At 42.5% G+C, this 27,522-nt stretch overlaps 5 protein-coding genes across 5 annotated transcripts; 1 reads left to right on the forward strand and 4 right to left on the reverse strand.

Annotated features, from left to right (window-relative positions):
* Window positions 1–4,682: 4,682 nt before the first annotated feature.
* LOC129728374 (uncharacterized) lies at window positions 4,683–11,021 on the reverse strand. The gene has a single exon (XM_055686812.1). The coding sequence runs from the start codon at window positions 11,019–11,021 to the stop codon at window positions 4,683–4,685; it is 6,339 nt and encodes a 2,112-aa protein (XP_055542787.1).
* Window positions 11,022–12,894: 1,873 nt separating this feature from the next.
* On the reverse strand, window positions 12,895–13,809 carry LOC129728375 (uncharacterized). The gene has a single exon (XM_055686813.1). It carries the CDS (start codon window positions 13,807–13,809, stop codon window positions 12,895–12,897), a length of 915 nt encoding a protein of 304 aa, XP_055542788.1.
* Window positions 13,810–18,440: 4,631 nt separating this feature from the next.
* On the forward strand, window positions 18,441–19,608 carry LOC129731220 (39S ribosomal protein L13, mitochondrial). The gene is made up of 4 exons (XM_055691051.1): window positions 18,441–18,664; window positions 18,721–18,844; window positions 19,094–19,248; window positions 19,332–19,608. Exons 1-4 carry the CDS (start codon window positions 18,641–18,643, stop codon window positions 19,563–19,565), a joined length of 537 nt encoding a protein of 178 aa, XP_055547026.1. The 5' UTR covers window positions 18,441–18,640; the 3' UTR covers window positions 19,566–19,608.
* On the reverse strand, window positions 18,506–20,477 carry LOC129731221 (selenoprotein H-like). The gene is made up of 2 exons (XM_055691052.1): window positions 20,294–20,477; window positions 18,506–20,138 (listed from the first exon to the last, which is right to left on the reverse strand). The coding sequence occupies exons 1-2, from the start codon at window positions 20,333–20,335 to the stop codon at window positions 19,803–19,805; spliced, it is 378 nt and encodes a 125-aa protein (XP_055547027.1). The 5' UTR covers window positions 20,336–20,477; the 3' UTR covers window positions 18,506–19,802.
* Window positions 20,478–21,471: 994 nt separating this feature from the next.
* On the reverse strand, window positions 21,472–25,825 carry LOC129731219 (TBC1 domain family member 20). The gene is made up of 7 exons (XM_055691050.1): window positions 25,370–25,825; window positions 25,196–25,315; window positions 24,376–24,620; window positions 24,123–24,316; window positions 23,843–24,059; window positions 23,677–23,786; window positions 21,472–23,616 (listed from the first exon to the last, which is right to left on the reverse strand). Exons 1-7 carry the CDS (start codon window positions 25,644–25,646, stop codon window positions 23,400–23,402), a joined length of 1,380 nt encoding a protein of 459 aa, XP_055547025.1. The 5' UTR covers window positions 25,647–25,825; the 3' UTR covers window positions 21,472–23,399.
* Between the last annotated feature and the right edge of the window lie 1,697 nt (window positions 25,826–27,522).

Consider the following 27,522-nt stretch of genomic DNA (forward strand, 5'->3'; position numbering starts at 1 on the left):
AAGAATCTGGGCGGACGAACAAATGCCGAACGACTGGTTGGAAGGCCTCATATGCCCTATCTATAAGAAGGGCCATCGATTGGATTGTGGCAACTATCGAGGGATAACGTTGCTCAACTCCGCATATAAAGTGCTCTCCCGTATCCTGTTCTTCAGATTGAGACCGCTAGCGGAATCTTTTGTTGGCGAATACCAGGCTGGTTTCCGACAACGGCGTTCCACGACGGATCAAATTTTCACCCTGCGACAGATCCTCGATAAGTTCCGGGAGTACAACTTATCGACTCACCATCTTTTTGTGGACTTCAGGGCGGCATACGACTCAGTGAAAAGAAACGAGCTGTGGCAGATCATGCTGGAACACGGTTTCCCTGCGAAACTAATAAAGCTGAGTCGTATGACACTGGAGGGATTAAAATCGTGTGTGCGGATAGCTGGCGAGACATCAGCCGCGTTCGTAACGTTGGATGGACTGAAGCAGGGGGATGCGCTCTCCAACCTACTGTTTAACATCGCTCTTGAGGGTGCAGTACGAAGAGCAAACGTCGAAAGAAACGGTACGATCATCACAAAATCTCACATGCTTCTTGGCTTTGCGGACGACGTCGATATCATCGGTATCAACCGTAAGGCCGTGGAGGAGGCCTTCGTACCTTTTAAGAGAGAAGCAGCGAGATTGGGACTTGTCATTAACTCTGCCAAAACGAAGTACATGGTAGCTGGCAGAAAGCGTGGGAGTCCCCGTGGTGTTGGTGCTGAGGTGGAGATAGATGGGGAACGATTTGAAGTGGTTGACGAATTCGTTTATCTTGGTACGCTTGTGACATGTGACAACGATATGAGCCGTGAAGTGAAACAACGAGTTGCAGCTGCGAACAGGGCTTTCTACGGACTGCGTAACCAGCTAAGGTCCCGTAGTTTGCAAACTCGCACAAAACTAGCGCTGTATAGGACGCTGATACTCCCGGTGGCCCTTTACGGACATGAAGCATGGACGCTGAAGGAAGCTGATCGACGAGTGCTCGGAGTTTTTGAGCGTAAAATTCTGCGATCGATACTTGGCGGTAAACTGGAAGACGGAGTGTGGCGCAGACGCATGAATCACGAGTTGTACCAGGTATACAAACATGCTGATATAGTGAAGGTAATACAGCGGGGCAGGCTGCAGTGGGCTGGACATGTAGCCAGGATGCCTGACGAGAGAGCCGCCAAAACTATCTTCAGTAGAGAACCAGGAAGAGGCCGTCGACTCCGTGGTAGGCCTCGCACGCGGTGGATGTGCGCGGTGGAAGAAGATGCACGATCTGCTGGTGTACGGGGAGACTGGAGAACGGCTGCTCAAGACAGAAGAAGATGGACATCTCTAATTCGTTCGGCCCTGGACCGGTGAACGGTCCGTTAGCCAAAAAAGTAAGTAAAGTAAGTAATACACATCCACCCCCATGTAATGCAATTTTACATGTTTGACACACGCAAAGTAACGTTCCGCTGAACGTTTATCGAGATTTTTTTCAATGAAAAGCTAGTAAAAACAGCCCCCCTGAAAATTTTCTTAGTTGCGCCTATATGAAAATTATATGACTGTAGAGTACCTCTCCTACAAAAAAAAATTCAGACAATATCAGTAGAAGAAAAACTTTACAGATAGTTAATGATATTTGTTGTTACTGATAACTATCAGTACTTACTGATAGTTTTCGCATCCCTTTGTTTATTTGTTTATTTGTAAAAATTACATCAACAGGCCTTGTGGCCCAAATGATTGTACCTAAAAATTACGTGCTAAAGTCAGAAAGCGGGTCTTCAGCATCTCGCGGCTGGTGTCGAAATCGAAGCTTGTAGCGAAACGATTAAAATGGCGCTGGAGACCGGTTATCGTGCTGAAGCTACTGTAGTTCGTTCCCCTATTCTGAACGTGAAAGAATAGGCTATTTCGCAACATGCGTGGTCTTACGTAAACATTTAGTTGCTCGAGAATTGCCGGACAATCTATTCGTGAGGTAAGCACGTCCGCGACGAATATTGCCCTGGATATGTCCCGACGGATTTGCAGTGTATCCAAGTCGATGAGTCTGCATCGCTGTTCGTAGCTAGGTAGTCGAAAAGGGTCGTTCCACGGAAGTCTTCTGAGCGCAAAGCGAACAAATCTTCGTTGCACTGACTCGATTCTGTTTACTCCATTCAGGTAGTAGGGATTCCACACTGAAGCGCAGTATTCCAAGTTGGAGCGCACCAAAGCGCAATACAGTGCCTTCAGGCAATAGATGTCGTTGAAGTTTTTGGCGATACGCATAATAAATCCCAAGTTTCTGCTAGCCTTGTCAATGATGAATGTCATATGTTGTTTGAAGCTTAGCTTTGAGTCAAGCAATACTCCCAAATCTTTCACACAGTTTGTGCGTCGCAGAGGTGTATTTGACAAATTGTAGTTGAAATTCAGTGGACTACGCTTTCTGGAGAATGTTATTATCTCGCATTTGTCAACGTTCAATTGCATGCGGTTGTCCGCGCACCATTCTGCAAAAACCCTTAACTGGTTCTGGAGCGCTGCGGCAACTGACGGAGTTTTTACCTTGGCAAACAGTTTAAGGTCGTCAGCGAATGACAGCCGAGGGCCTTGGAGTCGAAAATTGACGTCGTTTAAGTAAATCAGGAATATAAAAGGCCCGAGATGACTGCCTTGTGGAATGCCTGAGTGAGCGGAAAAAGATGTCGAAAAAACTCCATTAATGTTCACAACTAAACGCCGGTCAGACAAATACGACTGAAACCAGTGAAGCAGTGGGCCTCCGATGCCAAGCTTTGCCAGTTTAGCCACGGCGATTCGGTGGTTCAGTTTATCGAAAGCGGCGGATAGGTCCGTGTAGATGACGTCCGTCTGAGAGTGGTCGTCAAAGCTGTCCATTACGTAGGATGTGAGCGTCAGGAGATTTGTGGCCGTTGATCGCTTAGGCATGAACCCGTGTTGTTCGTCGACGATGTACTGCTTGAAGAACGAGAAAGTAGGTTCAAACACAACGAGCTCGAAGAGTTTCGATATGGAGCAAAGTGCGGAGATTCCACGGTAGTTGTCGATGTTACTTTCATGGCCTTTCTTGTGCACTGGAAACATGTACGCCGATTTCCAGACCGAGGGAAAGACGCCAGTGCGAATTGATTGAGCGAATAGACGACTCATCGGGGAAGCCAGACTACCAATGCATTTTTTAAGGAAAACGGATGGAATGCCGTCTGGTCCAGCGGACAAGGAAGACTTGAGTTTCGAGGCGGCCAATGTTACCGCGCTATCGTCAATGGAAAGGTTAGTCAGTGCACCGCCAAGAAAGGAGACACGTTCTGTACAGGTCCTAATTTCATCCGTCGTAACCCGTTCGTTCACAAATACTCTAGAAAATTTTCGCGAAAACAAATGGCAGATTTGCTCGACAGAGTTCGCAGTGACACCGTCTAAGTGCATACTCGAAGGAAGGCCATCATCTTTACGCTGTTCGCTAACATATTTGCAAAACGATTTGGGGTTGCGTTTGAGCCTACGCTCGACATTACGAAGGAAGCTTCGAAAACAGTAGCGACTTAATTGTTTGTAGCGGGTATTAATCGATAAGTAGTGGTTCCGTAGAGGTAGTGTTCTGTATCTAGAGAACCTTCTCAGGGCTGCTTTTCTCTCCGATTTAAGGCGTCGTAATGTGGGGTTCAACCAGGGCAATTTCTGTTGGACGGAGATGGTCCTTTTTGGGACGTGTCGATCTATGGCGTAATTTAAAATGTGGGAGAGAGTTGAGGCGGCAGTATCTACGTCGTTCGTGTCCAAGACAACATCCCAATCGATTTCAGCTAGTGATGCGTTAATACTATCAAAATCGGCGCGGACAAAATCGTAATAAACGGTTGTCGGTGCCGAAATCGTGTTGTGAGAGACTCTCTGATGGACTGCCATAAGCAGGGCCGGGTGATGAGGAACGTGTTTAACGAGTGGACAAGGAGCCAGCGTCACTTCTGGGGCTTGGCAGCGTACAGTAGCGAAACAGAGATCCAAAAAACGTCCGTTTTCATTGGTTATTTTATTGCACTGTTGGAGAGTGGCAGTGCTGTAGCAATCTAGCAGTTCGCTGGTGGTTGGTGGCAACGTAGACGAGCCAGGATCGACGTACATGAAGCCATTACCTCTTTCTCGCTGTTCCCGACGTCGAAACAAACACCGTCTTTTTAGTTGCTTACTTAGCAGCTACAAAGCTGTAATATATTTTAAATTCTAACGAAGTGTTAACTATATTTATAATGTTTCTTACTTATTCAGTGTTTCTTGGTTTTTATATCCGAAATCTTTTTATTAATCCCTTCTACCTTTCAGGAAAACCTATTTCTTCTCTTTTCAGGTCCACCAGCGATGAACAACGATTAGCGGTAAGTATTTCCTGTGTGTTTTAGGTTAAGTTACAAATAAGTATAATTTATAACTATTTTCAACAACGTACCTTTGCCTTATAACCTGCTTTATATATATACCACTTACTACGTGGTGAGCCGTAATGAATTTATGCTGTTAATTTTTGTTCCGGACTGTGGAACGACTATTTGTTTAAATATACAAAGTTTGATTAACTCGCGACTGATATGCGGTTTCACTTGCTATCGGAACTGATAAAAAATGATGACGTTTACGGATGTTTACATCCTGATTGTCATTTTGTTCGCTCGGCCCTTTTCGCTCGATATGAAACGGTTTGTTGTTCACACCCCTTTTCGCCGCAACGGGGGGTTTCGGCGACATTCCCCGACCCGTGAACCACTTCCGTTTCCGGAGTCACTACATCCGTATCCGCTTTGCCGGTGACGTCCAGTACCGCCAGCTTTACCGCGGGTCGAGCAAGCACTCCTCTAGCTGTCTGCACTGTGGCACGTCTAACTTGCCCGGGTTTGTCTGGAAACGTCTCCAGTACACGCCCTCGTTCCCATCGGTTTCTCGCCTGTTCGTCGACGATCACGACTAGATCACCTGGTTTCAACGGTTTCACTGCTTCGAACCACTTCGTTCGCCTCGTCAACATCGGGAGATATTCCCGCACCCATCTGCGCCAGAAATCGTCGATGATATGCTGCGCTAGTTTCCAGCTGTCTCGCAGAATGTTTCCCTGAACAGGTTCCGTTATCGGTTGCTTCAACCCAGTCCGTCCGTATAGAAGGAAGTGGTTTGGGGTGAGCGCTTCGTCGTCTTCTGCCTCCAAAGAAACATAAGTCAGCGGTCGTGAGTTGACAATTGCCTCGGCCTCCAGCATGATGGTCTCCAACACCTCGTCGCTAGGGTGACGTGTGCTATCCGACACAGCTTTCATCGCTACCTTCACCGACTTCACCATGCGTTCCCATGGTCCTCCCATATGCGGAGCCGCAGGAACGTTAAAATGCCACTGAGTATTTGCATTGGTAAATGTGGCGGCGCAGTCTTGAACAATGTCCCGAATTTTCTGCTTCTCCTCTGACAACTGGCGATTGGCTCCCACAAAATTTGTTCCGTTGTCCGAAAATACCTCCTGTGGAGCTCCCCGCCTGGCTACAAATCTTCTGAATGCCATCACGCAAGATGCAGACGAAAGACTGTGGACCAGCTCCAGATGGACTGCTCGCACCGTGAGGCATGTAAACAAACAAATCCACCGTTTTGCGACGCAGCGTCCAACTCTTACTTCGAGGGGTCCCATGTAATCTACACCGACGAACGTGAATGGCCGAATGAATGGGGTTAGGCGTACTTTCGGCAGAGGTCCCATCAATGGTGGCCTGGGAGCTGATTTCTTCACCTTGCAGTACTGACAACTTCGACTTACTTTTTTCACGAACACCCGAAGCTTCGGGATGTAAAACTCTTGCCGCAGCTCGTTAGAAACAGTTTCTCCGTTAGCATGCAAGAACCGGCGATGAACCGACTGTACCAGTAGGAAGGTAATGCGATGATCTCTCGGCAGCACTACGGGATACTTTGTTGCGTAGGGAATGTGCGGTGCGCTTCCAATCCGACTTCCGACGCGTACGACTCCGTGCTCGTCAATAAACGGAACTAGGGGGTACAGTGGGCTACTTCTGCCTACGCTGCGACCTTGGTTTAGCGCGTGAACCTCCTCCACATAAGCCTGACTCTGTGCTTGGCGCCAAAGTGTTTCCATCGCCTTCACGATATCTTCCTGATCCAGGATATGCCGTCGACTTTTTCTCCCTAGAGTTCGCTTCCAGATCCTGACTGCCCGGTGAACATAAGCCATCGCTCTAAGCAAACGATCCCAATTGGAAAAGCGCTCGACACGAATTACTTCCTCGGCCGCTTGATGTACGCCTACTAAACGTAGTTCTTCGCATGCTACGTCCGCTTCATCCTCCACTACTGACTGCCCAGGCCACTGCTCTTTTGGGTTTCGTAGAAACGGTGGTCCCTGGTACCAACGGTTTTCTGGGTCAAATGAGGGTCCCGAGTTCCACTTTGTGGCGTCGTCCGCAACATTGAGCTTCGATGGTACATAGCGCCATTCGTCCACGCTTGTGAGTGAAAGAATTTCTCCAACCCGGAAAGAAACGAATTGGTGATATCGACGACTGTCTGAGCGGAGCCATGCGAGCACTGTAGCTGAATCCGTCCACAGAAAGTGTCTTCGAATGTTGAGGGTAAGTGCCGTACGAATTTTCTGCAACAAGCGTGATCCCATCATGGCAGCCTCAAGCTCCAAGCGGGGGATTGAGAGCGCCCGAAGTGGCGCAACTTTTGTCTTTGCTGCAACCAGCGAACACCAGCCGCCTCCGCTATACGACATCCTCAGATAGGCCACACAAGCACAGGACGATACGCTCGCGTCCGTAAACACATGTAGTTCGATTTCGTCGATTTCCTCCGGCAAAAGATGACCAAGAAAGCATCGGGGAACCCTCACCTCGCTGATCGTCAGGTACACCTCGATCCACCTACTCCACATGTTGTGCAAAGACTCTGATATGGGCTCGTCCCAGTTAGTACCCGTTCGCCAGATTTCTTGCATCAATATTTTTCCTTGCACTACAAAGTGCGCTACGAATCCCAGCGGATCATATAATTTCATAACTGTGCGCAAAACTTGGCGCTTCGTTGGAATCATTCCGCCTTCTAAAATTCCTTCGAGCCCCGTTCGGTCGAAAGTGAAGTGATCCGCCCTGGGAACCCATACCACGCCCAGGACTCGCGCGTAGACCCGTTCCTTCTCTAAATTGAGTGACTTGCTGTCAGGCGTACCAGTCTCCCCGAGTAGATCGAGCACCTCCTGTGAGCTGGATAGAATTTTTCCGAACTCGAACCCCCCGGCTGCGTGTATTAGCTGCACTTGCCGGACGAGCTGTACGGCTTCCTCCACAGAATTGACACTGCTGAGAAAGTCATCGACGTAGTGGTTCCTAATAATCGCATCTACCGCTTTGGGATAAAGTTCTGCGTAATCAAGTGCGTTTTTGTTCTTTACGAACTGTGCTGTGCAGGGAGAACTAGTTGCCCCAAACATGGCGACGTTAATAACAAAGATTTGCACTTCATCTTCCGGACTGGCGCGCCATAGAAAACATTGGGACCACTTATCCTCCTCACGAATCAGAATCCTCAAGAACATTTCTGGGATATCTGAGCACACTGCAATCTTGCCTTCCCTAAACCGCAGCAACACCTCCACAAGCGAAACCAGTAGATCCGGACCCTTTAGCAACATGTCGTTGAATGAGACACCATTAGCCTTGGCAGCAGCATCCCACACCATCCGAATTTTGTTTGGCTTCCTGGGATTCGTTACCACTCCTAACGGCAAGTACCACACACGCTCGGGGTTCACTTGTTTAAGTTCCTCCGGTGACACCTTACGGACGTACTGCTTCTTCTCGTAGCTCTCTATCTGCTCATTCACTTTCCTGCGAAGCTCAGGATCTTTAGCCAACCGTTTTTCCAGGCCTTTCAACCTGCTTACCGCCATCGGAAAACTATCCGGAAATTTTACGTTATCTATACGCCATAATAATCCCGCTTCCATACGGGCTTCTTTCCGCACCGTGGTTGCTTCCAGAATACTGCGTGCCCGCTTGTCTTCCTCGGCTTCAAGCTGTTTTGTCACTACGGCATCTTCAACAGCGAAAAACTTTCGCATCGAGTCATGCAAGTCGCTATTGCTCATACTAACTCGAGCATGCAGGTGAAGCTGTTCCATGGACCCTCTGTCCCCGGAATTTCTCCCATACACGCACCACCCCAACCTAGTTTTAGTGGCCACCGGTTCGCTGCAGCTGCCCTCGCGAATTTTTAAACTAGTGAGCAGCTTCACGTGCTCAAGACCGATAATCATGCCTGGTTTAGCATTGTTATAACTAGCAACGGGAAGTCCCTGCAGATGCGAAAAGGTACTCGACAGTTCTTTGTAATTCAGCGTTTGACTGGGAAGCCCCAGCTCCCGTACGGTCCGTACGTTGCCCAGCTGGAATAGTTTCTGCTTACCAAACCCGGATATCTTCACGCTCAACCGCTTGGAGGTCTTCTCTTGTCTGCTGATCTTCCCAGTCCAACTCAACCATAAGTTGTCAGGTTCACCTTCGATACCCAACTGTGTCGCGATCTCTTCTTCAAGCAACGTTGATGACGATCCATCATCTAGAAATGCGAAAGTTTCGACTTGCTTCCCGTCTCCATACAGCGTAACTGGGAGATACCGGAACAACGAATATGATTTTGTGTGGTGATGATTATGGTGAACGGTCTCAGCGGATCTTGCGCCATCTACGGCTTCATTCCGACTACTGTGCAACAACATATTATGACGAACTCGGCATCCATCTACTCCACATTCCTTCTTCGAACGGCATGGCCATTTTCTATGCGGTATTAGACACAACCGGCATAAATTCTTTTGTCGTATTGCCTTCCAACGACCACCAATGTCCAACGATTTGAAACTGACGCAGTTCAGAATCTGATGACTATTCTTCTCGCAAAACGAACAAGGCTTAGATGAGATCTCCCCAACTGTGTTTTCCTTCGTTGATGTGGGAAGCTCGTTCGCGTGAGTGAACAACTTCTCCTTTGGCTTAAACTTTTCCGCCTTATGCTGCTTGCTGTAATTTTGCGCAGACTCTACTCCGACACTCAGCTCCGACGCCAAATTTACTAAGCCCGACATAAAGGTATTAAACGTCGCAAGGTTAACGTGCAGGTGTGCCTGCTTGAACGCTTCCCACTGCAATTTCAGCGAGGCAGGTAATTTATCGATCAGCTCCTGGAGCAGCATCGGGTTCGACAAGTGCGCCTGTTGATCAGTCAATATAATATGATCGACGAGGTTTTGAATCACCAATCCGTAAGCCACAATAGTGCTTAAGTTATCCGCCTTTGGTGGAGGAACGCTTCTCACTTTGGTTAGTAGAGAACTGATTAATATCTCTGGCCTTCCGTACAATTTTTGTAAAGTTTCCATTACGTATGGCACAGACGCGGGTAGCAATAGGCGACTTCTAACTGCCTCCAAGGCGGAACCTCCTAAGCTAAGCTGCAGTCTGGCCAGATTCTCTGCTTCCGTATATCCACAGACTTCAGCCGTGTTCTTGAAGGAACTATAAAAAATAGGCCATTGTTCGGGCTCTCCGACGAACTTCGGTAAGTCTCGGGGCATTACTTGCCGAGCTGCCAGTTGCGCATTGGTCGGTCCTGACAATGCGACTGAAGGGTTAACTCTATTTCCTTCGATTGGTCCCGGATGGGTTTGAATTCCCGGAAAAACATTAGCCGACGTTGGTCCCAACGGACCAACTAAATGGTTAATCCCAGCCCCATCGACCACCATAGATGTCGGTACTACAGATGGTCCAGTATACGGAAATAATACTGGATAACCGGGGAAGGCGTTTGGGTAGCTTTGAATTCCCGGAAACAGACTTGCAGAGATAGTGGTTGAAGGCAACTGTGGAGGACCATTAGAAGCTATTGAATACTGCATTGGGTTAATCGGTGGTAAGACAGGGCAATTTCCGTGCGCCGCCGGTGCTGGGTTAGAAGTAATCAAACCGGTTATACTTGAGCCTATTGCGTTCGCTCCTGAATTTGAATAAAACGGCACCGGATGTTGAATTCCCGTCACCGTTTGTCTAGGAACTGACTGCACGGTTGGCACCATCGAAACTATCAACGAAGACATGATTGGAGCTGTAGTAACAGAAGTGACTAAAATTCCACCCGCACTCGTCATTACTGTCACTGGAATCGTTGAATTAGCCGATGCTTTGTTTGATGTACTTGTGGACATCGTTGGTACTACCAACGACTCGTAAGATTTCGCTAGAGCTGTAACACCACCTCCGGGAATTTGAATCGTTGGATCTAGCAAAACCATACCCTGGTTGAGTGGAACCATATTGTTCGAAGTCACTGCACCGATGGCAGAAACTGGCAAGGTACCCTTTAATCCAGACGCAGATGGCTTCGACTGTCCTACTGCATGCTTTTGGGTCTCCGTTGCGAGCCATTGTTCCATCATCTCGCGTCTAATCTTTACACTAACTTCGCTTTTTCTACTGCACGATTCCTTTTCCTCTCCTATTTGCATCAGCAAAGCGTACTTTTGCCTCAAGTATTCTTGTTCGTCGTCAATCTGTTTCATTCTTATTTCTTCTTCCAGCCTGCGTATGCGTCGCTCTTCTTCCATACGCTTTTTCTTTAACTTCTGTTGCTCCTCGAGAAGTTGTAAACTTAGCTGCAGTTTCTGTGACACCCTACTGCTCTTGCTGACCGACGATTCATTGAACGATACAGCAGACTTTGATGCTGCATCCCAGTTTGCCATGCAATCACTGCACTTCCAACTCCTATCCGGTTCGGCGATAGATTCACTCACACCCGCGCACTGGAAGTGTACCCAAGAATCACAAACGTCGCAACACACCATACCTTCTTGCACGTCGATACGATCGCACTTTTTGCAATATTTTGCGTTGGTAACGGAAGCCGCATCCCCGGGTAAATTATCGTTAAAGTCTGACATTTCGAGAGCGGGCCTATTCTCCTAACAGCTAACTATGTTTATTTACTATCCTTATATTCAGCAGCTCGCGACCGACGATGATGACAGAATAAAATAGTGTACTGACTTTATTTACTGTACTTCGACTTCGTACTCGATGCTGCACTCCAACCTGTCAGTAGTAAATCGTTGAAAAAATCCTCTTCCAAGTGGTATCCGAAACGGCAACCTCCGACGGGTAACGAATCATCCAACTCAGGATGAATAACTTTGTAGAATGTTCCCGACGTCGAAACAAACACCGTCTTTTTAGTTGCTTACTTAGCAGCTACAAAGCTGTAATATATTTTAAATTCTAACGAAGTGTTAACTATATTTATAATGTTTCTTACTTATTCAGTGTTTCTTGGTTTTTATATCCGAAATCTTTTTATTAATCCCTTCTACCTTTCAGGAAACCTATTTCTTCTCTTTTCAGGTCCACCAGCGATGAACAACGATTAGCGGTAAGTATTTCCTGTGTGTTTTAGGTTAAGTTACAAATAAGTATAATTTATAACTATTTTCAACAACGTACCTTTGCCTTATAACCTGCTTTATATATATATACCACTTACTACGTGGTGAGCCGTAATGAATTTATGCTGCTAATTTTTGTTCCGGACTGTGGAACGACTATTTGTTTAAATATACAAAGTTTGATTAACTCGCGACTGATATGCGGTTTCACTTGCTATCGAAACTGATAAAAAATGATGACGTTTACGGATGTTTAGATCCTGATTGTCATTTTGTTCGCTCGGCCCTTTTCGCTCGATATGAAACGGTTTGTTGTTCACACCCCTTTTCGCCGCAACGGGGGGTTTCGGCGACACTCGCCAAATAATGCCGGGCAAATTGAAATCACCCAAAACAACCACATCATCGACAGCGTACGTCATCGAAATAATGGTATTAATCGAAGACATGTGTACGCGAATCAGATCTAAATCACGAGTCCGATCGGGAGGAATGTAGATGGCACACAAGTATAATGTGCGATCCGAGAGTTTGATTGTCACCCACACCTGCTCAGCAGTCGACCACTCGTCGCGCTCGAGGATAGAGGCACTAAGTTGGCGGTGAACTGCGATCAAAACTCCACCACCTGAAGTTTTACGGCTATTTCTTGAGCTCCGGTCACAACGGAAGACTTCATAGTTGGGCCCGAAGATTTGCCGCGAAAGTGAACGATTGTCGAGCCAGGATTCGGTCAGTACAATGATATCGTATGGACTGTCAGCACAAGCCAGTAGGTAGTCGGAGACACTGGCGTTGATACCACTCGCGTTTTGGTAGTAAAGGAGGATATTTGTCATCGGATTGGTCGACGGACTGAAAGCGGGTAGCGGATCAATGGGAGGTCTGGAATTAGCGTTTTCGCACTTGCCTGTTCTGGGGTTTTGGATGCCTCGTCCCTCGCATCCGCACGCAGGACCGGGACGGCTGGTGATCGCTGGCTGGATTGGCTCGACTGCGGCGGGGAGGTTAGAGGCATCCATAATGCCAACATCGATGCGTCCGGTGTAATGTTACGTGATATGTCAGTTGGAGAAGGTCTCGGTCTTGTCCTAATAAGTACTGTCATGCTGGTGGGAGTCGGAAAATTGGTCGTCTCGAAGCAGTGGGTCGGCAGTCGGTCGGCTAGAAGCACGGAGCGCATCAGCATTCGAATGATTGTGGACAGATTTATACTTGCCGCAGAAAGCAGTCTGGAAGTTCCGTTCCCCTAGCCCGCACGCAGGACCAGGACGACTGATGAACGCTGGCGGGAAATGCTCAACTGCGGCGGTGGGGTCAGGAACTTCCATGATGCTGTTAACGTTTCGTCCCGGTGATGATGGAGCGTGATTGATCAAAGATCCACTGTTGCGGGAGTTTCCGATAAACCAGCATCTGACGCAGTTGCACCAAAAGGGGCGGGTGCAGCTTGTGCTACTGAGGTAGCAGATGCGGTTCCAGTAGCAATGTTGTCGTTAGGAACAGTCACCGGAGTGGCTAGAAAAACGGAAGCGGTGGGAGGTGACCAAACAGTAGAATTGGCTCGCGTGTCGGAGAATTCTCTAAAAACAATCCCCAGTGGCCATGTACCGGGTCTCAAAGCAGTGGCTTTATGTTCCGGAGGGACGCCGACCTTGAACGAGACAAAGTTAAGAGACTGAAGGTCGGTACCTTTTTTCACCCGAGGGACGACTTTAGTTGCGTCTTGTGTCTCTAAACCATCTCTGACCAGTTTTTCAACGACATCAATTGTCACGGTGGGATGAAAACGTGAAAGGTACACCCAAAACAAATTAGGTGGAGTTTTAGCTACAAGCCTCTCTTGATTTTCGACGTGTCTGGTACCAACCGCAGGTTCGTTTGGAGACTCTGGCTCGCCACGACGACGCTTAGCAGGACGGTCTCGATTTGGTATTCGCACCGGGGTAGCTGAGTTTACCTTATCGGCAAGTTTAGCTACATGTTGGTTGTTCTTAGCGATTTCATCTTTAAGCTCCGAGAAACTCTGCAATTGATCGCCGAGGACTGAGGCAACCACACTCCCGAAGGAAGAAACAACATTTTTAAATCGGGTGTATTTCATCAATTTTACACACTCATCGCACATCCAAAACAGGTTGTGTTTTTCACGGACGACCTTAATGAACGGCCCGTTAAGACCAGCACAGCGGATGTGGCAGATTTGATCGCAAAAACCCATGCATTTCAACAGTTCATCTTCCTTCTTTACAGATTTGGCACAACGGTCACAGGCAGCCAAATCAGTCATAATGACCCGATAAATGAGTAAAGATAGATTGGCGTGTAAATGATGAAACAAACTGGAACTCGTGTGATGATGCCCTTAATCCGGATAAACAAATACAAAGGCGAGTGGCTTAAGAATAGAGCCGAATAGGTAAACAAACTATTTGAGCGGGAAAACCTTGCAAGTTAAATGACTAAAATCACTACACTGCGGAGCGGTAAATGAGTTCACTGATATTGGGTGGTATAAAAGATGTTCAAGCCAGACCGATGTCATGGCAACAGTTTCCTGAAGCTGCCGCCGATGATGATGGCGCTACTGTTGGAAATATGGTCATAAGCTCTGTTCATTGTGCCGCATGTGTTACAGTACGGATTTTTCGCGTGCTTCTAACTATATTGAATGTAGGGCTATCCGGATCGTGTTGAAACATGTTTGAACGTGACCATTTATCTTCTGCACAAAATCCATAAAACGTTCAAAACAAAACAATCGTTTTTCGCTTCCTGCATTTCTTCACACCACTTGCAGCAACAGTTGATCTGGCATGGACGGTGCTTAATCGGCTGTTTCGCAAGCACTGACAGCTTTTTGACGTATAATCGAGCCAGAGAAAAACGGCTTCAAGCGAAATGAATGGGGATGACGTTCGTGACAGGGATGTGGTTCAAGCGCTTAGCACGGATAACGGTAACAGAAAAAAAACACAAACAACGTAAAAAATATGAAAAAACTTCACAAGCTATTAAAACACGTCATGCACCATTGAATACACGGAACGAAAAACCCGACTTGATAAATCTCACGGGCATGCATAATCGTCAATTCGTAAATGAATTAAACGACATAAAAACTGATAAATATTACGACATTTGGCGACGACATTCACTGTTAGCTGCAACTGTTTATGTTCAGGTAACTCCTATGTGTTGTGTGAAATTCGTAAGCTCAAGACTCGATATCAAATTCTTCTGGTTTTTCAATAGCTCACTTATTGGCAAGCCATCGGGAAGTTAGATTTCATGTTCAGAGACTGAATCAGACAACATCTTCGCCATTTTGATTTCTGTATGTTTTCGAACAGAGAGTTCACGCGGTACTTTTTCTAATGACATCTAATGACACGTAGATGCTACGTGATAAAACATAGTATGCATGTGATTTTCACATAGATGTTATGTATGCCACATAAATCATGCTAAATAACAGAAAATGAATAAGTACAGGAAATTTCACGTGACAATAATGTAAAAAATATTTTGAGTGTAGAGTTGCGGTTCATAGTAGCAATACAGAGGAAGAGATAAGCGAAGAGAATCTTGTGAGCCACAAGTTTTTTCAAACGTTGTTCATGTTTTCTTGCCAAACAATCAATTTAGAATGCTCCAAAATTGGTTTATCACAGTGATTTTTAACTGGTGGTTCACAAACCTTTTGTATGATCTACAAAATAATGATCAATTATGGTGAAAGTATATAAAATTAAATATAAACATAAAATTTAACACCTTCAAGGTTTTTGTGATGCACCTTTTTATTGCCCTAGTACTTACTTCCACCGTCACCATCAGTTATAGACCTATTTACGTACGAATGTGTTAGTGCCATTATAGGTGAGGAAAATGTTTACAAATAGCTGTTTTGTCTGCAATGCTATGTTTTTAGCAGCTGGACAAATATTCAGTTGAACACTAATTATGCGTTTTAAACTTGTTTCTGAATAAATGTTTTCATTCGTGATTAGAAATTGGAAGAAGCTGCTGAACACAATCGACCAAAAATGGTAAAAAGTGATAAAAGTCGATGCAACGAGATGCGATGATTTGCACTTTGGAGGAAACATAAGCAACTTTACACGGATTTACACGTTTACTAGTGTGCGTAGGTGAAAAGTCACTCATCTCTACACGAGTCGAATGAAAAATTTAAAGCGAATTTCTTTATTCCACCAGATCACCTCGTTTTGACCTGGAAGCGTACTAACTGCTGTCAAAACCCTTTTTTATCCGCTCGATTTTGACCCAGTTTTGGCCTGGCGTGCTGCCCGAAGCGCACTGTAAAATTTGTCAGCTTCAACCCACCACCGCACGTGCTAAGTTCGTAAACAATTATCTGGCATCTCTTTCTTACTTGCATCTTGAATAGCAATGAAGTTTCATTATTCCTCGGCAGTTTTGCCCGCACACCGTGGAATAAAGAAATTTGCTATTAGTCAACATTGCGTCTTGAGAAAAGATCTGGCACCTCTGACATGTGAAACCTAGTTGCCAAAATGGCGGTTTTTTCATCGCTTATCTCTCTCTCTCTCTCTCTCTCTCTGAGTATTCTCTAGTTCAAAGCGGCGAATTAAGTTTCAGTGAAACTCACAATCAGTGCTGATAAAAGTCATTTTCCCCAGCAAAATTTTTCGAAAATTACAGCCAATCATTTTCAATTTTTACTTCCAACGATCGCAGCACTCTTTCAGATACACTAGATTTTCGTCCTAGTAACGTGCTGTTATACTCAGATGAAATAGATCGCGCGCATCTTTCACGGTTACGGAATAAAATTTGACGACAAATCCAACCAAATGATCTTCACTTCAAAGCGAAAAAGAAAAACATACAGTCCACTCAACCAAAATGAACCTCACCGAAACACTTTTTCACTGACACTGACCGATGCCTTGACGATCTTCGTTAACTGATAAACTGATTTTGTTGTCTTGCTTCCATCCCTTGAAATATAATGAGGTGTTTTGACAGTTCACTTCCATGCAAAAAGCGGGGAGGGAGAACTCTGAAAGGATTGTAAAAAAATAACGTATATGGATGCTTTTTTTCACATTCTTTTTCACATTCTTTCAAGAGTGTCAACGAATATCAACCCTGCTCACAATACATAATTCATGAGATATGCGAAGAGAATGTTGTAAGTCAAACGAACATGTCAAAATCCGAGCCAAACGAACAAGGAAAGGTAACACATTGAGAGGTATTGATATCAGGTACAATAAAGAATATTTTTGTTTTCACACGATTTTCATGTTCTTTTACTAAACAATGAAATTGAGAATGCTCCAAAGTTGCTTTATCACAGTGATTTTTAACTGGTGGTTCACAAACCTTTTGTATGGTCAACAAAATAATGATCAATTATGATCAAAGTATATAACATTTAACCTAAATATAAAATTTAACACTTTCAAGGCTTTTGTGATGCACTTCATTATTCCCCAGGACTTTCACCGTCAAAATTAGCTATACGTGTCAGGGGAGTATAAACGTCAAAATTTTGCCTACCAATCATGAATTCATCATGGTGTCGAAATTACATTTAAAATGCTTACACAAAATATCTTATTCATCGAAAGTGCACATTGTATTGAAAACAATCGTTGAGTCTTGATTTTTCACATCTATAAAGGAATTTTTTCGAGAATAAGTCAATGAACAGTTATGGGACGTTAACTCTATTTCAACTGTTTTAGGGCAAACCAACCAAAAAGCGGGTACCAGAATCGCTGGTACCAGAATCAATCAGTGGTAGATAAAAAATGTATGGAGTTTGACAGCCACAAGAGCCCCCTGCTACGAGTCGAATGAAAAAGTTAGTCAACATTGCGCTTTGAGAAGAGATCTGGCACCCCTGACATGTGAGACCTAGTTGCCAAATTGGCAGCTTTTTTCATCGCTTATCTCTCTCTCTGAGTATCTCTAGTTTTAATTTTTTTTTCAAGAGTGCACTGAAAAAACTGCGCACGCTCCATCCAAGTGTTTCATCAATTGGATATGAAAATAACTCCGTATTGTTCTTCGAAGAATTTTTTTTATCGAATTCAATCATTTTTCACTTTCGTTTCAAGTTGTCGCACACATCAACTTACATCCATGAGCCGCACTTCATTTACGTATGATTCCAACATCCCTTTCAAGTGAATTGCACTTGAATCTGCCCCACTGTTTCATCACAGTGACTATCATGTGCGAAACACTTTCAGTTGATTTGTTTTGTTTTTATGTGTCAAATGAAGTGCCGTTTGTGATGAAAAGTAGAAAAATGGCGACAGATGAAAAGTCAGCGAGTGTCATACGGCTTAGAAGCTCGACGATTTTCCGGACTAAATTTGTAAATGTTTGCAAGGTAAGTTATTTATGTCACGTAAAAGAATCCAATTCTAATCTTATTTCGTTCTTCTAGCACAAGATCACAGAGATTCTGATGAAAGCATCTTTACGCTAGAGGCAAGTATTTGTTTACTTAAACATTGATTAATACAATTAAATTAATTAAATTTTTTTGTTTGCTTTACAGGCTTCTTCAACAGAGAAGTAAATAAGATTTATTGCTAAAAGAATTCACTTTTTATCAAAAAATCTTATTTGTACGAGTAGATTAAGCTTGTATTCATTGAAAAACGTGAAATTGTGGCTTGTTTACATATGGCACATGGGCCCTTTTCACATGTTTAGCGAGATATGTCATAACACGAGAATTGAAAGTGTTTTCCTTTTGGAAATGAGGTGTTGCACGATAAATAATTCTAAAGTGTTTCGCATATGAATTCTATATGTTTTGACCAGTAGGGCGAAATCAAGTGCAAAACACTTTATAATGTCGTGTCGATTTCTTTGAGTGTGGAGAAATTTTTTTTACTCTGTTTAGATTAAAACCACGTAAACGTGCAGATTGTCAATTTTTGTTATCCTTATTGTTTTGTAAGGTTTTGTATAGATTTTAGCAGTAGATCTTCCTTTCACGTGCGTTTACATTATTGTTTTTAAGTTAATACATGATGTTTGGTTGTTAGATTATCCAATATAGAGGGTAATAAGAAACATACAGCTGGTAAAAAGTCACTTTTTCCTAAATGTCGGCAATAAAAAGGGTTCAAGTAAGTTAGTTCAAACAGTTGTTTTTAGTTATCGATTACATAAATTTTATTTCCAGCAATGGGCAACGTTTGCTCGTGTCTGGCATATCTACGATTGCACCTGGCAAAACCCGTTTGAATCTGCAAGTTTGATTCGAAAACATTTGATGGGACTGCATAAACCAATATATCATCCTATGAGTAAGTTACATATACACTTATATTGCTGACGACCGTATCAAATTCGTGCGAGGGAAAACATTCATTCCAAATTCGAACACTTCTTAATTTAGCTTATTCGAAAATATAACACTTTTTTCACTAAATCCGGATACATAAAAATAAAATTTGCTAATATGCTGTTGACATGCAATGGAAGATATAGAGTTTACTATTGGGTATTTGGAAACAAACGCTACATAAACAACACGTAATTAATCTCATCCATAGATGATTGTGGTGATCATGTAGTAGTAATCAACACTGCGGACATTGCATTGCCGGGCGACGAGTGGAAAAAACGTGTCTATTTTCATCATACTGGATATGCTGGCGGAGCTTCCTGGACGTTGGCTTGGGAACTGCATGAGAAAGATCCTACTATTGTAAGAAATTAACATTTATAATCAGTATAACCTCGCAATATCGAAATTTTGACAATGCTCAAATCCTCGTTCTCTTTTTACAGATAATGAAAAAAGCTATTTACCGAGCGATGCACGGAAATCTTCAGCGAAGGCATACAATGCAGAGACTGCACCTTTTTAAGGATGCTAACGTTTCGAAGGAAATTTTAGAGAATGTTACCAATCAAATACGTCAACCAAGGCGAGTGCCGGAACGATTGGACTTGATTGACCAGGAGCAGGTCAAAAACTTCCCCAAAATTATGGATTACCCTGAAGATTACGTTCTACGATAAGTTTCTTTTGCTCAGTATAGAAGAAAAAAGCTAGGTGAAACAAGTCTTTTATTTTAGTATCTGTACTGTGCTCATCATTCCCGAAACTTCTTTAATGTTGTACTAAAACTTGCAAACTTCACACGCAAATTTCCATTTCAGGTTTAAATTTGCATCGTCATACGGCAAATTCTAGATAACTATCGGAAGAATTAAAGAATTGCTGAAATATCCAGCTGCTTAATTGTACAATATAAACTAATTCACGACTTTAAGCACATCGGAAAGTATCTGTTTCGCCTCTGGAAATTTATCCTTCCTAGGAGGTCCTTTCTTCAAACCGGACCACACCAGAACTTTTTCCGCATCTTTTGTTTTGGCCACGGAAATCTCAAATGCACCTCGACGCGGTTTCTCACCTTCATTCAGCACTAATCCGGACAATTGTCCCGGCGCAAGCTCGCACAACTCTTCGTATACTTGTGCAGCCTTGCGCTTGAACACTTGTCATGATTTGCAGTGTTCGATGAAAATGGTTGCACCGTTCTCTGCTGGCGGTTCTTTTGAAGCACGTTTTTTTACTGGAACAGGTTCCTGCAAAACATGTTTTTTGTATTGATAATTTGAATTGTATGCTGAACCTTTGGATTATCCTAATCTTTTCTGAATTTTGTATTTGATACTCAAAGCGTATTTCAAATCAAACTTTTTGTATTATTAACGGCTATGAAATATTTGACTGCACTCACCACAGTAGACTTTGCAGCACCTCTCTTGGCACGAGATGCCATGTTTAAATATATAATTTGTAGGGAAGAAACAGCAAATTGAATTCCTTTAATACGCACTACACTAAAATGCGCGCCATTATCCTTGTAAGCTTGTAACACATCGATATTCAAAGTTATCGATATCTAAAACAAGACGCGACCTAAGGCTACTGACATACTGAGGCGTCAAATTAAGCGAAGCGTTGAGCGTTTGAGAAGCGGAATAAGCAGAAGCGTTGAGTGAAGCTTTCTATGACATACTGGAGCGAGCGATGCAAATGAGTTGTGTTGTCATATTCCTAGATCCCAGCAGCGGTTTCGTTTAAAGGAAATATGAATTCTTCCATTGAAGATTTGTTTGCTGCTTCAAGCACAGTAAATCACGTTTTTAGTAAACATAGAGATTTTTTTATGAAGTAAAATAATATTTCTTAAGTCAGTTGCGCTACAGACGTAGTAAAAAATATAAGAAATTATTCTAAATTTTAAACCCGCTGACCCCAAGAAACGTTCAACTAGTTTATGATATCTGTTCAGTATGTTAGGCATGCAATATCAATCAAAAATACCAGTGTGATTTTCCTGACGACCTGAGAAATTTTCCCGATATTTTCTATATTTAATACCAAAATAAAACGAATAAAAAGCACCTGGCGATATCAGGTTTAGTCTGAACATGGTATTACTGCACTAACATTTTTTATACATTTTAACATTTTGTTAACCTAAAATGTATTCTATTTGCTTTTTTTTTTTCAATTACCAAACCAAAACAAAGCAAATGTGAAGCACCTCGCGATGAAGATTTTGTCTGAACAAGGTATTACCGCGTAAGTATACGCGCGTCAAAACACTACTCGTTCTGTTTCGCCGCCTCTACCGACGCGTCGTTGCCGCTTGAATATGACCGGTTTGAGCGTTTCATATAGACGTTCGAAGAAGTAGCTCGGACGCTTTTGCGACGCTTATTGCTTCGCTTCATTTGACGCCTCAGTATGTCAATAGCCTAAGACAAGACGCGACAGCTGGCTTCTTATTTTTCTTTTCATGACGGCCGTCATCCCCGTCGAAATTTTTTTGAGCGTTCCATACTGTTGATGCCAGAATGATTATTTTTAACAACTTCTGCAGGTCAATGAAAATAAAACAAATTAAAATTGCAATATATAGGCGAGTAATACTAAATTTTTATTTATTATTTCATGTTCAATAAAGCATACTTCTGCTAACAAATTTTTTCTTCCTAAGTTTCTTGGTACCCAAATTTTTTCTTTCTAAGTTTCTTGAACTTCAACCAAAATAGTAAAAAACGATTAATCAATGCATTTTTAAAGTTATAACAGTGAAATACATTACTCGGTAATATCATGTACCTTGCATACTTTTGCATCATTATTTATGAACAATTATAATAGCTAAATTATGACTCTCCAGCATCACTGGTTTACAGTGAAAAGTAACCTCGTTGTATTTTCTACGTAGCGATTGCGTTATCGGATTCAGCCAATCAGCAGCCGGTTCAAATTGGTTGCATGTAACGGTGACCAGCGTCTTGTCTTAGGTCATACATATTTTGTGGTTGCCCATTTGACACATGCAGTAACGCTAGCGCTGATGTCAAAATACATGACGCAGCGCGAAACCCACAGCAGATGGTGTTAGTGTTACTAACGTAAAGTACTGGAACTGTCCGAACGATGATTTGATTGAAAATTTGTTCGAAGAGTTATGTCTGTTAGTCTGTGATATGTCGGTTCAAACGACCATTGAAGTGTGGCGCACTTCGATGGTCGAGTAAAGTGAACATTGTAAGGAGAACGCTGCAGTACTAATGTAGTACTACTCAAATACTGAATATGCGAATTAGAGCTTAATGAGACGAATTTAAGCAAAAAATCACACACATGCGTAGAAAATCGTCGATAGGTGAAAAAACGAACTTAGAAATGAGAGTAGACTGATGTTAAAAAAAATGGAAATTGTAACATGAGACAACTATGCGCGTAAGGTAAAATAGGCGTTACAGAGGATCATTTTTGTAGTGGTTGAACCACAGACTAACAGACATAACACGTCGAATAATTTTTCAATAAAATCATCGTTTGGATGATTCCAGTACTTTACGTTAGTAACACTAGCACCATCTACTGTCGTGTTCGCGCTGCATCATGTATTTCGACATCAGCGCCAGCGTTACTGCATGTGTCAAATGGGGAACTACAAAATATGTATGAGATTGCATGACAGCGCCTCAGACGACATTTTCGCGCGACAACTGTTATTCGATTGAAAATTTGAAATGAACGTTTTTTTGTGGCGATGGAGCTAGGTTCCAGTGTTACGTCTGTTAGTCCGTGGTTGAACTATGTCGAAAAAAAAGGGTAATCATTTGACTGAGGCAATTTTCCTGACTTTTATTGCAACCGCAATTCACTATTACAAAGGGTTTTAAAGAAAGGGAAAAAATGGAATTGGAAAAGCAATGCGAAATCTGACCAATGCGTGTGGAGTATTTAAATCATATCCATTTAAATTCGTCGCAACTTATCCTGAAGATGTATCAATGATCATTCAAAAACCAATATTTGATTGTTGAATAATGATCAATTGTGTTACAATTGTTCTTTTATTTCCTTTATATGACTTATATTGAATAGTAATAAAATAATATACATTTTCAATGATTTAATTTGATAACAGTGCTTTGACTTAATCCTAAAGGATATCCCATCAATCAAATCTACAACTAATCATCATCTCTAAATACAAACCATTTGCCCTCGAAATCTCATAGCAGTGCGACGCATAACATATTGATGAACACTCACTATTTACAAAATGAACGAATGAAATAGATGATGTTACGTTTGAATTTATGATCGCTATGAGCAGAAATAATCACATTGTATATATAAAAGTACAATCGGTTTTCGGTAATCGAAAGATCAAGCAATTCAAATTTGGCCACACTTTATGTTTTCGAATGGAACGCTATCTACTGTACCCGCTGGCTGCTCCAATCTAATGCATTCAACGGACCAGCAATGACGGTAAAAGACGACGGAATCCGTCGGAAAAATTCACCTCATCTAACTGCTGCGGACAGGGGCATCAAGTGGGCTCGATAGTAATACGCGCAGAATCCAACTAGGATGGAAAATGCAGTGGTCATAAACACGGATCGACGGGTCACCTGCAAATGCGGCAGCAATCGACCGATGAACGAATGATGACTAGGCTTGGCAACTCCATAAGCCTTCCGTCGTTGACGCTCTCGCTCTTCTTTTAGCCGTAACACTTTTCTACAATAAATATAACATGTTTTGTAAAAAATATTTCACCTAGAACGGTCATGAACATACTCGTTAGCAATCATATTTTCGACGTCCTTCTCGACTCGTTTAGGTGGATACTTCCTATACAACTCTTCAGCATTTTGCAGAAGATATTCAAAGGGTAAATCTTCTGGTAGCTAGAAAAAAGAATTAGTTCCGATTATATGCTAATTTGCTAAGAAGAAATACTCACTTGAGATAGTAAGCAGTGTAAAGATGCCATATCGCAATCCTCTTGAAATATCTCGTTTTGCCTATACAATACAATAGCCGAAGTAACATATATAGGCAAAAGAAAATCCGATGCAAGGAAGTAGTCATATAACCGAACTACAGATCTGTAGGAATTTAGGCTGTGTCCAAACCACGTTAGGTACCACGGCAGTGCAAACAATGTCCCAACAGTTGATCTGTAATAAAAAAAAAAACATATATATAATACAGCCCCGGAATTATGTGAACATTTGTCGCACCGCTCAAGGAAATCGCACAGAACGGGATTCTCTTTTCTAATCAAGGGATAAATAAACATCAGTCGTTTTTGGGTTGGTTCCATTGTTTCTTGCATGCATTCAACAAGGTGGTTTGTCGACAGAATCTCCATGACATGAAAAGCAACTTCTTCACCAACAACCAACAGGAACGTAATTGCTACATCATGATAACCCTTGAAAAATATATTTGCTGAGTTTAAAACATCCCTACAAAAATCATTCAAAAACATACTTGATAATACTTCAGATGAGGATACTTGATGATCACCCGAAGAATCAATACCGTTAGTTGGTCCTGCAGAGCGACACGCTGTTCGTATGGTATACCAGGAGGAAAGCGCTTTAGAGAACGGTTTACATCAAGAACCACCTGGTTATACTCGGGATGGTTGTTTAGTTCTGCAAGCGATGGAGCAGGGTCGACTTGGTTCGGATTAACACCGATAAGTAGCGGCCATACCTTGCGCCGTAAATCGTCTGAAATAAAGAATTAGCTGACATGCATCAACAAAATAGTAATTTTCATTGACAGTACAATAATTTCATTTTAATAGCGCGACAGAACTAAACTGTCAAATATTTGTTTCAATAGTTTTAGTCATATTACATTTGATCCTCGTATACTCTAATAATAATTGTATTTGCAATTTTCAGGGTTAGTATTAACGAAATTCGTCTTATTTTCATGATTTTTTGGATTTAGCTTAAATTGAAACTTATTTAGTTAGTTAGATATTTTACTTCACGTTAATTAAAAATTTTCGAAGGCACAGCATCGATAAAATTCATTCACCATCGTAGCGCAAGACGAGGTGCAATCAAAAAGTGATTGTGCAACACGCAGCTCTCGTCGCCGTCACGCTTCGATAGCTAGAAAAGGTTCAAAAAAGACCCCAAGCAGTAGCACAGCAATTTTGCTTTCGCTGCTCTTCACAACAAGCAGGTGCATGTATACAAACAGCAAATATTAAACCAAAATATTCACTTTCACATATCTTGTTTTAAGAGGTTGCTACTAAGATTGCCTAAGGCAAGCTAGTGACTGTACTAACCATTAATGAGGCCATATTCAGATTTGGCGAACTTCCGCCAATCATTCTGAGTGGTAGCTGGATCATCCAAAGCGTTTTCGATTTTAATGCGTTTCAATTTTTCTTCGTGATTCTCGGGAACTGCAAATTAATATTGTTTGATATTAAGTTAAACATAAATAATTTTCAACCTACATTTCTCAAAGCTGAGCTCCGTTGGTTCATCGGATCTTCGATGGTTGTTTGGCTGTACGAAAGCAATACTTTTCCCTGCAGGTATCGGATCCACCATGCTTCCATTTTCTCCGGCATGACCCTTGATGTCGACCAAACGGGTGTTTTCATCGCAATATTCTTCGAAGCTGCGATCTGCTTCGAAAGAAATTAGTGATTTGTTGACCTCATCGGGCTCTATCGCCGTCGAGCTGCTACTGTCGCTGGAACCATTTAGTTCGATTACTTTTTCCATCATAGAGCATTACCAAAGCAGAGATATGGAATATAGAAATATGCCACTAATATCCAAATATTGTCTGGTAGAAAAAACTACACAACACTGATAGCGTATCGATTTTTCTTATAACACCAGAGTGATGCAAACTTTATTTCTGCTGCTGTAGTAATGTTTTGCAAATTCGATTTCAAAACAAAGATATTTATCCTTAACAGCGATGCCAGAAATTAAGAAACATTCAAAAAGTTACTAATTTTTTTTTTCAAACAGCTTAAAATATAAAAAATACCTTAAGCAGGCATGAGAACTGTATTAAATTGAAAACCTATTCATTTTTTGTGCAGAGAGTTTGAAAAGTAATGTAAGTATGCATTTCTCGCATTTCTCACACTTGATTCACACAGTTCAAAACTCTACAGTTGTAAAGTGCAGACGAAACTACACATCTGGCATGCCTGAACTATGAACTAGACGGCTCGCTGTTATGTTCAGCAGCGTGTACACGGTGTTTACACACTTAAAACTGGATCTCGAGCTCGACTGATAAATATCCAAATTTCCTCGGTAACGTGCCGGTTGCCGAAAGTCGTTAGATTATTTTGCCGAGACTTTACCGAAAAAAACTAAGCTTGATGAATCTCGTCTGAAAATTTTGTCGAATTTATCGTTAAATACTGTTGATGCCGAGGTCAACAAAAATATGACTGACATCTCGGCATAAATTTTCCTCGTTGCCGAGTTTCGATAACACAGCTATCATCCTCATGACCGATTTGGCCGGCATTTTTCTTCGTACAAATTTATGCAAACGTGTTACGTGCGAGCACATAAGCGGATAAAATTTTGCCAGAATTTGTGCAATATTACGTAAACATTCAATAATCAAAATGAATACAGTTCGGTCTTATCGTTCTCTGCGATCGGTTCGGTCTCTTGTTTGCTCCGCAAATTCACATCGTCTAGCAGTAAGCGTTATCAGAGAATTCTATTGTCTCTAGTGCCTGTTGTGTCCGGGTGGCGTAGCACTCGAACAAGAAGTCAACGATTTGTGTTTCGCCAGCATTATTGCTGAGGAGAACATCAATTACAAGAAAGTTGTTACTTTGGGTATTTGCTACCTGCAGCATCAGGTATTACGAATTGCTGCCTTCTAACAGTTGGTATATTGCGAAGGCGTGTACGAGAGCGGTCCGTTGAGCTTGCTCCGGACCGCCAGTTTTGAACAAGTGAAACTTCCGTAGTGTTATACCGCATGTAGTGTCTTGTCCATCCATTTTCTGGATTTTTGCCAACCATGATCAAAACGTCCTTCTCACTAAATGTTAATCATACGACTGACTTTTATTTCTTTTGTTGCTTTTTCTACGCTCTCTCGTTTGTAGTCTATCTTTCTTTCTCTCACACTCGCTCTCTCTCTCTCTCTCTCTCTCTCTCTCTCTCTCTCTCTCTCTTTCTTGCTTTTCTATCCTTGTTCCCTACATCCTCCCTTACGCCTACTCTTCATTGAGAATTAGAAAACAAAATTTTTGTAATTTCCGTACTTACACAATAGTTCTTTGTAAACAGCTTCTCATTTTGATTGTAGATCTCCGCTATCTACACATTATTCATCATATCTTGTAGTTAACTGCGAGTTTGTGGTTTAGTGCGTAAACTTTCCCAACATCTGCCACTGTCCCAACATTTTTTCAATGCTGTAGCTACACAATTTTGTTCCTGGTGGCAAACACTGCTCGCACATATCCAAAATTTGATTCGGTCGCACTTTAGTTCATTGATCTATAATTTCCTGGTGCTATATTTCCAAAAGCAATACATGACACTAGAATCTATCAACGTCTAGTTTTTTGAATAATTCTCACATCTGTTTTCAACCTGAATTACCTTTCCTTAT

Source organism: Wyeomyia smithii, chromosome 3, assembly GCF_029784165.1.
Source record: "Wyeomyia smithii strain HCP4-BCI-WySm-NY-G18 chromosome 3, ASM2978416v1, whole genome shotgun sequence".
Lineage (NCBI taxonomy): Eukaryota > Metazoa > Arthropoda > Insecta > Diptera > Culicidae > Wyeomyia > Wyeomyia smithii.

What these genes read in the sequence shown, in the direction of transcription:
- LOC129731219 (XM_055691050.1), bottom strand. Translation starts at nt 25,646, where the DNA reads ATGATGGAAAAAGTAATCGAACTAAATGGTTCCAGCGACAGTAGCAGC. An exon ending in TGAATATGGCCTCATTAATG is followed by an intron (nt 24,621 to 25,195) that starts GTTAGTACAGTC and finishes TCTTTATTTCAG; the next exon opens with ACGATTTACGGCGCAAGGTA. An exon ending in GAAAATATGATTGCTAACGA is followed by an intron (nt 23,617 to 23,676) that starts GTATGTTCATGA and finishes TATTTATTGTAG; the next exon opens with AAAAGTGTTACGGCTAAAAG.
- LOC129728374 (XM_055686812.1), bottom strand. Translation starts at nt 11,021, where the DNA reads ATGTCAGACTTTAACGATAATTTACCCGGGGATGCGGCTTCCGTTACC.
- LOC129728375 (XM_055686813.1), bottom strand. Translation starts at nt 13,809, where the DNA reads ATGACTGATTTGGCTGCCTGTGACCGTTGTGCCAAATCTGTAAAGAAG.
- LOC129731220 (XM_055691051.1), top strand. Translation starts at nt 18,641, where the DNA reads ATGTCGGCAATAAAAAGGGTTCAA. An exon ending in ACCAATATATCATCCTATGA is followed by an intron (nt 18,845 to 19,093) that starts GTAAGTTACATA and finishes TCTCATCCATAG; the next exon opens with ATGATTGTGGTGATCATGTA. An exon ending in ATGAGAAAGATCCTACTATT is followed by an intron (nt 19,249 to 19,331) that starts GTAAGAAATTAA and finishes CTCTTTTTACAG; the next exon opens with ATAATGAAAAAAGCTATTTA.